This window comes from Astatotilapia calliptera, chromosome 3 (genome assembly GCF_900246225.1).
Source record: "Astatotilapia calliptera chromosome 3, fAstCal1.2, whole genome shotgun sequence".
NCBI classification, from domain to species: Eukaryota; Metazoa; Chordata; class Actinopteri; order Cichliformes; family Cichlidae; genus Astatotilapia; species Astatotilapia calliptera.
Genome location: NC_039304.1, coordinates 47,810,922 through 47,823,804, shown reverse-complemented (window position 1 = coordinate 47,823,804; position 12,883 = coordinate 47,810,922). Strand labels below are relative to the sequence as shown.

The following is a 12,883-nucleotide window of genomic DNA, read 5'->3' as shown; positions in this document are numbered from 1 at the left end:
ACCCAGCCACATATTGCTTTTTGTCTATGGAATTTGTGATGTATTCTATTGACTCTAATAGTGCCAGTGATGGAGAAACACGTTTACCTTTTAGGTCACATGAATGAGTTGAAGGGAAGTTATGAACTGTTTCTGAGAGACAAATAATAATAATGGATTGGATTTATATAGCACTTTTCTAGGCACCCAAGCACTTTACAATGCCACTATTCATTCACACACACTGGTGGAGGCAAGTTACGGTTGTAGCCACAGCTGCCCTGGGGCAGACTGACAGAAGCGAGGCTGCCATATTGCGCCATCGGCCCCTCTGGCCAACACCAGTAGGCAGTAGGGTAAAGTGTCTTGCCCAAGGACACAACGACCAGGACAGCGAGCCCAGGGATCGAACCGGCGACCTTCCGGTTACAGATGCGATTCCCAACCCCCTGTGGCTGTAATGTGACAAAATGTGGGAAAGTTCAAGGGGGCCGAATACTTTTGCAAGCCTCTGTACATGGATACATCCGTAGACAGAATTCACAATGTGTTTTCGGGACTTTCAGGTGTATGGACCAGTTTTCTTTTCTTTTCTTACCAGAAAGTTTTAATGAGGAGCTGGATTTTTTCTCTCTTTAACTGGCTGGACACAGAGGACACCGAAATGCAGCTGATTGAACTGAAAACCTCGACTCTGTCGGGGTCAAAGTTTGCAGAACTACAGATGCAGTTGGAATCCACAGCTGTGCGTGTTCATGGAGCTGCATTTTCACCTGCTGGACATCACTACCTGACAAGTTTAACTGTCTTCAGAACATTGCAGAGGCCTTATTGACAGTATTTGGCTCTACATATCTGTGTGAGCAGATTTTCTCTCATCTACGTGAGGGTGGCTGTAGCTCAGATGGCAGAGCAGGTCAGCCACTAATCAGAAGGTTGGTGGTTCGATCCCAGGCTGCCTCCTGGCTGCATGCCAAATATCCTTGGGCAAGATACTAACCCCATGTTTGCCTACTGGTGGTGGTCAGAGGGCACCCTGGGATCGAACAAGGAATTATAAATGCCACATAAAGTGGGACACCAGGTCGCTTTAGTGCAGGAGCTCCAGTGTTTCAACTGACCAACAATCTACAAAATTATATTACAAATGTACATAATGTAAAGACTCCAGAGGTGTAGTTCAAAAACTGATTTAGGTATTAAAAGATAAATATACTTGATTGATTGATTGATTACTTATTACAATTATATTTATCTGTGACAGTGTATTTTTTGTATCTTTTTTGTTTGTTTGTTTGTTTGTTAAGCTTTTAAAAGTAAAGTAGAAGCAAACATTTAATCTGTTTTGAGTGGAGTTTTTTAAACCTGTTATCTGGCACTGTTTAGGCCAAAGGTTTGGAAATACCTGGAAATATCTCAGAGGTCATATCTCAGGCTTTAAGATCAAGCATCATAGGCCTACTTGTTAGTTTGATTGTTTATTTAGAAACATAAACCTGTTTTACTCAGGTGACCAGGAAATTTCAGAGCACTGCAGCTGAAGAAAAAGCAGAAAACAAGTAAGACAGCACTACATCCAATAACATGGCTATTGTTTATGTTACTTTTATTTTTTCATTTTGTCTTTCTTTTTGCATGTTTTTAAAAACCATCATGTCTTAAGCCCCTTTGTTGTTATACACAAGCATTAGTAAACAAAGCTCCTTTCCCCAGTAACCTCACACTGTACAGAAACAGTCGAGCAGTTTCTTCAAACCAAGCTGCGTATCTATTGCAGATTCAGTCTTCCCAGCCTGGAGAAGGTCTACAATTTTGTTTCTGGTGTTCTTAACTTCTCTTCCCTTTCATGTAGAGAGGACACCAAGCTAACACTTTTTTTTTTTTTTTGAAAATAGTGGGGTTTTTTAACATCCTTTTGTTAATTTTTTTGTAATTTTTTCAATAAATCACATTTCATTTTCCATATATGACAGTTAATTTGTATCATATTTGCTTATCTGTGTTTTTAATTACATAAAAATGTATTGTACCATTTATTTGTGTTTTTTTAGGGGGAAGAAATCACACTGATGATGTTGAAGTCCCAAAAACTGACAAAAAACTGTAGGCTATGCATGAAATATGACGCACTAGGCATTAAAGGGTTAAATGCAATTCAGGGGAACTTTTTTTTTAATCTCCAGCAATGTCACATTCTTATGGCCTCCTCAGCTTCTTCTTTGGTTTTCTGCAGATGATGCAAAGAAAAAATACACACAATAAGAACCAGAGTTATCTTTGTAGTGCAACCCTCAGAAAATGATCAGCGTGGTGTTTCATTTTGTGGTATGAATTTGAAAAGTCGTAGCTTACAGTGAGTTTACTCTGCTCATTAATTCCACTAATGACTCTATCCTTTGTTTTTTAGCGGCCACACTCATGTTGTTGTAGCTCTAGTTATTAGACATAATAGTAATAGCTTACCTTTGGGGACCACAGAGATGCAGTAGTGAAATTATTGGAAACACTTTTGCGAATATAGCCCACAATGCATAATGTAAATATTCCACATGCCTCAGTTATTATTCTGCACTGCTCTTGCAATACAAATATATACTATAGGCTGAAGAAAACAAGACAAAGGAAAGATTTTTTTTTTTTAACAGTCAGCTACAATCTGGGAATTTTAAAGAGACTTATTTTTTTCACGGCCACCCCCATATATTTTATTATTGGACTTTACTATAGTATCTCTGCATGGTTTACAGTTCAAAACAATCTCTATCTTTATACCTATATTTAATTGCGGCCACTGAATTCATGAGCTGAAACAGCGGGGGCATTCTTTCTCCTTTAATGACAGGATTATCTGATTTGAACAAGGTCAGTGTGGTTTATGTATCTGAGATAACATGTTAAGCATATTACCTCTCAGTGACACCATACAGTATCAAGAGTTAAAACAACCAAAAAAAAAACCCAAAAACCAAAGAAAACATTCCATGTATAAATAATCAGTGCTAACCAACAGCTCAGTGGATCTGCGTTCGACTACTTCGCCTAGGCTGCACTGTCGAGCGCAGATCCACTGAGCGCAGCGCAAGCTAGTGAGACAGAAGCTAAGCTCGTTGCAACATGGCAACTGCCTCAACGCTACCCGAAATTGAACCTCCCCCTCCATCATTCAGATCTGGCGTTTAGAACTATCTTGGTTTTCATGTGAAGCATGACCCTGATAGTAAGCGCATCATGGACAAAAGTAAAACAGTATGTTGGATATGCCACGCAATCTCAATTACATTGGTGGGAACTAGTGCGTTAGTGCAGTTAGCTTGCTAACGTGTTGACGCCATCCAGCCCCACACACGGAGCGATATGCGGTAACTTTCTAATGGAGATTTGCGGCATTATGTCGTTAATGTCATTTTAACAAGATTAACGCTGACAGCACTAGTGGGAACACAACGAATATGACTGCACATATGCATTTAATATGCTGCTGAGAATATAGCTCAGAAGAAGCGTATAGTATAGCTTTTATTTTGGAAAGAGCCATTTCTCTGTAATAAACTCTATTTCTAAAGATGAGTGATTTCTCGATCAGATAGATTTATTTTTTTTATTTCTTTTGTTGTTTCAGCAACATTAAATTTAAAAACTGTACTTTTGAGTTAAAATATCTATTTATAATTTTAATAAATGACAAATTAAAAAGGCACAAACATTTTTTTGTATCGAAAAAACTATTGAACCGTGACACCAAAGTATCGAACCGAACCGAACCGTGAATTTTGTGTATCGTTGCACCCCTAATATATATGTATATATATATATATATATATATATATATATATATATATATATATATATATATATATTAGGGGTTCGATATTTTTTCGATACAAAAAATGTTCATGCATTTTTAATTTGTCATTTATTAAAATTATAAATAGATATTTTAACTCAAAAGTACAGTTTTTAAATTTAACCCTAACCCTTGTGCGTGTTTTTTATTTTGACAGCGAATGCGCACCTGCGGACCACTTATGTGCAGCCCTGGTTATTTAGCTCATCATATTGCAGCCACATAAATTCTTTTGTCCATATAACCCATAAAGCTGCACTTTCTTTTGCCTTATAGTCTGATTTGTCAGAACTTCTCCGTTTTGTGGTAAGCTTTTCTTTGGCTGTCACTTCTTCACCCTGACCTGTCTTATTTGGCTCAGCAGAACTGAAATGCTTTTACACACACATAACGGTCAGCGATTCTCTGCGCGATCAACCTCTCACATGTTTAAGCTTGCTGCGGGAGATTTCACTTGTCATGTTTGCATAGTAAGCTAACGATTAATAAGACGATGTCAGAGGAATTGGTGCACAAATTATCATCACTCACAGATCAGTGCTGTCGCTCTCTATACACAGTTCGCACGATTGCAAAGTGAAAGCAAAAAAACAAGCGCAAATTCAAACGCGACTTCAATATGTCACATATTGACAGTGGCTCACCGATGCCAATGACATAATTACCCAGCTACATTTCTGAAAGAATGCAAAAGCATTGACATATATTTTTCCTACAATAGCCCGACGGGCAGGGCAGAGATAGATTTTGGTAGCCCGACTGAAAAAATCGCTAGCTCCGGGACGTCGGGCTAGCGATATTGCAAGCCCTGTATCTGATTGAGGAATCACTCATCTTTGGAAAAGAGAGTTTATTACAGAGAAATGGCTCTTTCCAAAATAAAAGCTATACTATCCGCTTCTTCTGGGCTATATTCTCAGCAGCATATTAAACAGCTGTCTAAATGACTCGGCTAAAGTTAGTAGCATGCTTGTTGTTTTTTTTCTGCTTCCACTTGTCTTTGCACTAGGATGATGTCGGCGTAAATGTGCAGTCATATTCGTTGTGTTCCCACTAGTGCTTTCAGGTTAATCTCGTTGAAATGACCTTAACGCCATAACGAGGCAAATCTCCATTAACGAGCTACCGCCGATCGCCCCGTGCATGGGGCTAGACGGCCAACACGTTAACGAGCTAACTGCGCTAACACACTAGTTCCCACCCATGTAATTGAGCATTGCATGGCACATCCAACATACTGTTTTACTTTAGTCCATGACTCGCTTACCTTCAGGGTCATACGTCACATGAAAACCAAAATAATTCCAAACGCCAGATCTGAATGAGAGTGGGGGAGGTCCATGTTGTCAGGAGAGCTTAACTTCTGTCTCGCTAGCTTGCCCTGCGCTCTTCCTTCTGACTATGCTGTCTGTGTTGAGTGCTCAGTGGATCTGTGCTCGACAGTGCAGCCTAGGCGGAGTAGTCGAACGCAGATTCACTGAGCGCTCAACACAGACAGCATCGTCAGAAGGAAAATTGATAAAATAAATTACAAATGTTGTATTGTTCGATACATATGCGTACCGAACCGTATCGAACGGTTCAATATCAATATCGATACGAATATCGTTGCACCCCTAATATATATGTGTGTGTGTGTGTGTGTGTGTGTGTGTGTGTGTGTGTGTGTGTGTGTGTGTGTGTGTGTGTGTGTGTGTGTAGAGAGAGAGAGAGAGCGAGAGAAGTAGAATCTAATCATCTTAAAAAGATCTCAGATTTTACAGTTTTAGATTATACAAAAAACATTTAAAGGTGAATACTGATACAGAATTGATGGGTAGATTATAAAATCACTGACCTTCTCCTTGTGTCTTTCTTTCAGTTCACAGTTTGTCAGACTTCTGGTTTGCTCTGTGAGAGACTCAAACTGACACTTGGACTCTTGTAGCTAAAAAAAACCCCAAAAAAGGATTTTGAACAAATAGTAAAGCGTTGAAAAACACACGGATATGGTGCATATGTCGATCTTAATGTAATGAATACGCACCTCTTTGTTCTTATTCTCCAATTCATTCATCAGAGTCTGCACATTCTTCTCAGCTTCCTCTCTGCTCTGCTGTTCATCCTTCAGCTGCTGCTGGACTTCACTTACCTTGTCTTTAAGCTGGAACGAATGTAGGGAAGTTTACATTGATTTTTTTTTTTTTTTACCATTAACAGTGTTAGCTGGTTTATTGTTTTTACGATTTGAAAAAAAAAACATATAATGCTAAAATACCAGTATTGCATCATATAAATAATGTATCTACACTTTATTGCTACAGCAGCACCTTCAGCATCCTCGTGTTCAAATGTAGTACAATGGTTCCTTGTTAATCACGGGAGTGACTTTCTAAAAATATCCCTCAATAGGCGAAATCCACAAAGTAGTCAGCTTTACTTTTTTACAATTATTGTATAATATTCTTATATGTTTTAAGGCTATAAAACCCCTCACTACACACTTTATACACTTTTCTCAGACAAGCACGAGCATTATCATTTCTCTCTCTCGTTTAAACACTCTCAAAGTTCAAACCTTCCTACAAATATAAGTCCAGTATTATAGAATAAAATCAACTTCAGCGTCACAATGCTAGCAATCGAAGATTTATGTAAATCTGACAAACTGAACGCAGAAATGAATAAAACGTTCGAGTGACTTACAGTATCTATGTAATGACAACTTTTACTATGCCCCAAAAATATATAGTTTGTCAAATGCACTGTGACCAACATGACACAAAGCTGAAAGTAAAAAGAAAGTATATTTATAGTTAATGATCAGTGGGTGTCTCATGTAGATTATGTGTGGAAATATGAGGACAAATATTGGCTGCCTTGATGTCTAACCTCACTAAACACACCCCCCAAAAAAATCAAGTTCATTTCTCAGATAGTTTTTATATCTGTGTTTTAGCTAAAATCATATGAATAATAAATACATTAAAATCAAGGAATTGACCTTCTTGATTTGGACCTCAAGCTCCTCCTTCAGGGAATTCAGGTCTTCCTTATGTCTCCGCTTCTCTTTATTGAGTTCGTTCTCAAACTAGAAGAAAAGGATGATCAAAATGAAACCAAAAGATCAGACATCCCCAGTCTCTGATCTTCAAACGGGTCACCAGGCTAAAAAGGGGGTTTTCTGTATACCTTTTTCCTGATCTCCCTGATCTCTGCATTCTTCTTCTCCAACAGATTTTGGGTTTGTTTCAGCTCATCAATAGTCTGACTTGTGTCCTCATGATCAGCTGATGGCTGATGGATCTATAAATCAGTAAAACAAATGTGATTTTTAAACTACGACACCTCATATTTTTATAAATATAAAATGAGTAGCAAATCATTTTAACCCATTGTGCCAATTATTCACATTCATGAATCTTTCATTCAGATTTACAGTAACACCAGAACTGAGTAAAGCTGTTGATGTCTTTTGAGATATGAGACAAAACTGCAGGGACAAATTATGATGAATAAGAACAATTACTGCAACAAAGATAATGAAAATAAACACCAATGATAACTTCTGTCCTGATTAGAGGCACTGAGCTTCATAGCAGCAGCTGAACCTCTGACTAGATATGATATCAAACATGAAAGAGACAAATATGAGATGAACTCATGGAATGAAACTAAAGGAAATAACCTGTTTTTTATTGGTTTCCAGCTCTTTCTTCAGCATCTGCATATCATTATCTTTCATTTTCAACTCTGCATCCATCTCTTCAATGACTTTCAGTGAATCATCAGGGTCACAGGAGAGAGGAGACTACGACAGACAAACCAAGAGACACAAATCAGGATGAAACCTGTGTTCAGATAAATCTTATCAAAGCAGCATTTTCCACTGTAAGTGGTTTACAATCACAGTTATGTAAATGTTTAATATATGTAGGGCCTAACAGGGCCCAAGTTTTATATCATCACTCATAATTATTTATAGTTACAAAAGTAGGACGGTTTAAGAACGTAAAAACATTTCAATTTTATTGCAATACATAACTGCTGTCCGTATTAATTTCTTATTAGTTGAAAAATATAAAAATATCTATAGATACATTAAAAATTAAAATAAATGTAATCACTTTTCTGTCCAGAAGATCCTCCTCAGCGTCCTTCCTACTCTGCTGCTGTGCACCCTGGAGCTTCTGCTCAAACCTGGCCACTATGTCGTTAAACTAGGAGAAGAGTGAAGTGAAGGGTAATCAAAAAAATCTGCATTTCTCCAACTCGATACAGAAGGAATGAAGGAACATCATACAAGACAAACCACCTTCTTCTTCCTCTCCAGCCTTTTCTTCACTTTAACATCCACCTCCCTCTGCTCCTCACGCTGCAGCTGCTGCTGTGCTGTAGCTACTTCCTCATTCACCTGAGATCACAGAGAAAAAAACAACATAAGAAATTAGTATATTAAATGTACATTTTCTTAGCATTATTAACAAAATACACATATTCTTGAATTGGTGAAAAGTGTAATCAGGTTGCAAAACAAATATGATTTTAAGTGATCTAGATCAAAAGCTGTACATTTTAATCCTTTTTAATTCTCTAAAAAACAGGTTTGGTACAGTGGTCATCAGCATTGATTGCCATTGCAGCTCATTTTCCATTGGCTGATTTTTACCACTGAAAAACTGATAACTGTGTCTTCTGAATGAAAAGACAAAAGTGTGTTTAATCAAAGAAAAGATCAAATACGGCTGTGCACCCCCAGTATGTTAAAGACTTTTTTTATTGTTAAAAGACGATGTTTCCTTCTAACCATCACCATGTGCTCACCAACTGTTTACTTTGTCTCCTGACATTCAAATGTAGTTCTTTAAAAAGTACCATATCATGGTTGTCCCGAGTTAGTGTAATATAAGGTCGTGTGTGCTGTAAGAGGTGATGTTGCTTACTTTGTTCCTCGTGGTGACAGCAAGGCCGAGGTTCAGCTGTGAAGAGGCCTCCTGCTTTTCTTTAAGCATGTCGGGTGTCATCACCTCAGTTTTATCCAACTAACAAACAGAAGCACAGCTGAGAGGATCAATTATTCATTCATTTAGGTTAGCATACAGCTAAGCATGGACTAGATGACAACTGGGGAAATATCTGAGCTGGTTTCATTCATTTAGACCACTTCATTCATGCTCTGCAGCCTTGTCTTCAGAGTCTGCATCCTCACCTCATCATGCCCCCTGTGCTGCTCCTCACCCTGCAGCTGCTGCTGTGCCACAGCTACTTCCTCATCCACCTGAGATTAGAGGAAAAAAATGTTAGAGCTTTTAAAATAAAGCTTCAAAATTTTGGAAGATTTAATTTGCAAAAATGTTACCCACAACATGGTTTGGTGAATTATTCTCCAGTGTCTGCAGGTTCTTCTCATCTCCTTCCTCAGTCTGGTGTTCATCACTGAGCTTCAGGGCTGCAGCTTCTTTTTCTTTTAACTTGGACAAAAGTAGAACATTATGAAAAAGAAGCACGTTTTGGAGCGATCATCAGACATAAAGAATATTGTGTGTGTGTGAAGGAAATGCTCTAAAAGTGAAATTTCAGACTATTTACAGTCATTTAGCTTAACACAATAAAACTGCCAGCATTATATCATGGACACTCTGCAATGCATCCTTCTGATGGAGGATAAGAATCTATATAGATCAGAGAAAAACACCTAAAGCCGGAATATTTCATCATTTTTTTTTTAAATAAGAGGAAGATGAGCTACTGGTCAAATATGGCTGTGCTCCCTCTGTCATGGTCCTGGGCCATGTTGGCCCAGCATTCTTAGTTTTCATGTATTTTTGTATTTTGTTCCTTATTTAGGCCATGTTTCCTGAGTTGCCCTGTTGTGTTGTTCCCTAAGTGCTTTCACTTCGTGACTCTTACCCCCTGTGTGCCCCCTCTGTGTATTCATGAGCCCTCGTCTCTCTCTGTGTTTATTCTATGTTTTCCCCAGCCCGTTATGTCTGTGTTCTCCCCGTGCTCTCTCTCCTCCTGTCTGAACCTCTGTACTTCCTGTTTTACCTCGCCCATCTCCCGTCAGTGTTGTGTTCACTCCTGACATGTTTCGTTATGATTATCAGTGTCACCTGTGTTCACCATGTGCTCCTACTTCCCTCGTTAACCCTCTGTGTATTTATGTCTGCGCCTCCCTCAGTTCTGGGTCGTGTTCTCCCTCATGCTGTGTGTGATTCCTCTGTGTTCCTTGGTGAGCTTTATGTTAGTTTTCCCCAGTTTAGTTTTGTATTTCCTGTCATCCTTTGTCAGCAATAAAGCTGCTTTTTGAGTTCATCCCCTGAGTCTGTGAGTTTTGCGATTGGGTCCTCATCCTGCCTGCCACACAGCGATCCATGACACCCTCAGCATGCCTCTGTTGCACAGGTGCATAATCTCAATGGTAAATGTCGTCAATTGAAGTCAAATCTAATGGATTATTTATTTTAATGACTTTGCTGAACTTAGATTGTATAATTATTGGCCACACAGATTCTGTGAAGGTGGTGTACTTGTTCACTGTAGTTGTACTTGCTATAAAATATTGTTTTATCAGTGGTGCTAATAAAGACTGAAACAAGCTGTCAAAAGTCAACAAAGCAGCAACTCTAAAAACTCATGTTTGCTTTACAATGGAGTCTCACTAAGATAAGGTAAGATAACTCTTTACTGTCATTGCACAGTCATACATAGTACAATAGTAAAATGAAATTGGAGAACTGTCCAATATCAGCACTAGATATGACATGACACCACACATCACAACACAGTAACTTAACTAATAAAAATGACAAATGAGTGTATGTGTATTGCATACTGTTACTATTTCACATTAATTATTATTGCACCTTGTTTTTTTGTTTTTGTTATAAAAATACAAAAATATTATTATTGTTGTTACCCCCCAAAAGAAGTCCTGGGAGGTAACCAATCAGGTCAACTGTTTGCACTGATTAGGGCCGTTGCCCTGTTGTAAAAGCTGTCCTTGAGTCTATTTGTCATTTATCTAAGTTTGCCCCACTATCATGCCTTTATTCACAGACATGACAGCCATTCATTTTTACACCATCTGTAATTTGTTTTTAGTGCAGCCTGTTCGTTTCTCTCTCCTCCCCCTGTTTTTTTCCTGAGTTGCTATCTTATCTTTGTGCTTCTGATTCATCTCTGACTGAACTTTGTTGTTCAGGTTAGACTTCCCTCTGACACGCAATTCTGCTTCTTTTTTCATCGGAAGTAGATAAAAGCAATGTCCATTGTTTACTCACATGCTTGTCATTTTCTGTTTCCCCTGAGTTCAAAGCTTCACTTGAATTCCTCTCAGCTGTCTTATTTTCATTTTTGCTCCCTCCTGCAGAAACACAAAACATGGTAGATTAGTGTTTTGTTTGAGTCTTATAAAGTCTTAAGTAACTTGGGTTGTATCTCTCATTATCCAACCTCTCTTAAAATACCATTATAAGGGGAAAAATATTCATATAGCTCATTAAACTTGTATCAAACTGAAAAATGAATTTGTAACTTACTGTTTTTCTTTTGCTTACACTTGTACGTGACAGTAATAACAAGAAGAATGGGCACCGAGACAACAATAATAAGGATGCAGTTGAGCACCGCAGGAGTCAAATTTTCTGAAGTGAAAAATTAAAGAAAATCATGAAAATAAAATAACTCTGATAATAATAATAATAATAATCTTCAATGTCAAAAACAAAAAGGTTTCTTCATAATCTTCTAACTACCAGTAAAAATTAGTAAGTGAAGAAAAGCAGAGTTCTCTGAAGTATTTTTATACACATATAAACAAGTACTGAGCTTTAGATTTGAAAATACTTGTGTCAGGTTACCTGGGCTGACCAGAAATCCAAACCAGCTTTTTAGGCTCATTTTGTTCTGGAAAACAAGAAGGAAATAGTCACAATAAAGAGATATACCTCTGCATTCATGTTGAAATGAAAAAAAGAACAAATCATGTGGTTTAAAAACAGCATCCTAATTCAACTTTGATGTATGCCACTATGTGATGATCTATCAACACTTAACTACGATCAGAATAATTTTATTTATTTTGAATCAAAAAAGGTTAGAGTTCATGTAAATGTTTATAATTATTTAACATAATTATGCTTTTACTGTTTCTTCTCTGTAGATGGGCTTCATTGCACACACACTGTGTAATGTACAGCATAGAGGGATAATAACTATTACAATGTAACTTGTTGTAAATTGCCTCACAAATAAACAAATACACCTTAGATCACAAACAAATCTGCATCTGAGAACTAAAGTTTTACATGTTTGAGGCAACAAGTTGTCACTTAGAACCACAGAGACACACTTTATGTTTCTATTATACAGTAAATTATACAAACAACCAAACATAAAGTATTTACCTCATAAATTACACTGATGCATCTGCTTCCTTGCAGTGAGTGAGGCTGTGCAGCATTTGTCCTTCAGCACTGGTTAAAGGAAAACACTCACCTGCAGTAACAGGAGGCGTGGTTTCTTCAGAAGTCTGAGGAGGAAAAGAATGTGTGTGTTGCAAACAATCGGTTCTTGCGAGCGTCCACATGTTAAAATGAAACTTCATTAAATGCTTTTAATGCCAGCGTGATGTGATCTGGTTAAGCTGTTACAATCTAAGGCCTTGACCTTTGACCTTGTTATGATGAAATGTTTTCTTGAGTGTGTCCAAAGCTTGTTTCATTTGTGCACACAAACATGTTTCCAGGACAGACACAAACTGACAAATCAACAAATCTTAAATCTTAACATTTGATCAGTTTCCTGCTTCTCTGGAAACTGGTGACATCATATCTGAGCTCTCATTATCGTTTGAGCATGTAACCCTGACGTGTGATCTAAAGAAGGAAAAGGAAATCTGGACTTAAAGTGTACATAAAAAGTAAGTTCTGAGTATTGTCTCAAACTAAACTCAGAGTAATTGCAGCCAAAAGCAAATATCTGGAATCAGTTTGTCTTCAAAAACAGAATTTAAAGCTGTTTGTATGTTGCTTCACTAGTATCAGTTGTTCATGTATTACTATTTCAGGAAATCAAATA

The 12,883-nt window shown here is 37.7% G+C and overlaps 1 protein-coding gene across 1 annotated transcript; it reads right to left on the bottom strand.

Annotated features, from left to right (window-relative positions):
- Positions 1-7,861: 7,861 nt before the first annotated feature.
- LOC113019606 (uncharacterized) lies at positions 7,862-12,268 on the bottom strand. The gene is made up of 8 exons (XM_026163381.1): positions 12,211-12,268; positions 11,665-11,710; positions 11,344-11,448; positions 11,086-11,168; positions 9,166-9,273; positions 9,012-9,080; positions 8,746-8,844; positions 7,862-8,216 (listed from the first exon to the last, which is right to left on the bottom strand). Exons 2-8 carry the CDS (start codon positions 11,702-11,704, stop codon positions 8,100-8,102), a joined length of 621 nt encoding a protein of 206 aa, XP_026019166.1. The 5' UTR covers positions 11,705-11,710; positions 12,211-12,268; the 3' UTR covers positions 7,862-8,099.
- Positions 12,269-12,883: the final 615 nt, after the last annotated feature.

What these genes read in the sequence shown, in the direction of transcription:
- LOC113019606 (XM_026163381.1), bottom strand. Translation starts at nt 11,704, where the DNA reads ATGAGCCTAAAAAGCTGGTTTGGATTTCTGGTCAGCCCAG. An exon ending in AGCACAGGGGGCATGATGAG is followed by an intron (nt 8,845 to 9,011) that starts GTGAGGATGCAG and finishes TCTGTTTGTTAG; the next exon opens with TTGGATAAAACTGAGGTGAT. An exon ending in CTGTCACCACGAGGAACAAA is followed by an intron (nt 8,217 to 8,745) that starts GTAAGCAACATC and finishes CTGTGATCTCAG; the next exon opens with GTGAATGAGGAAGTAGCTAC.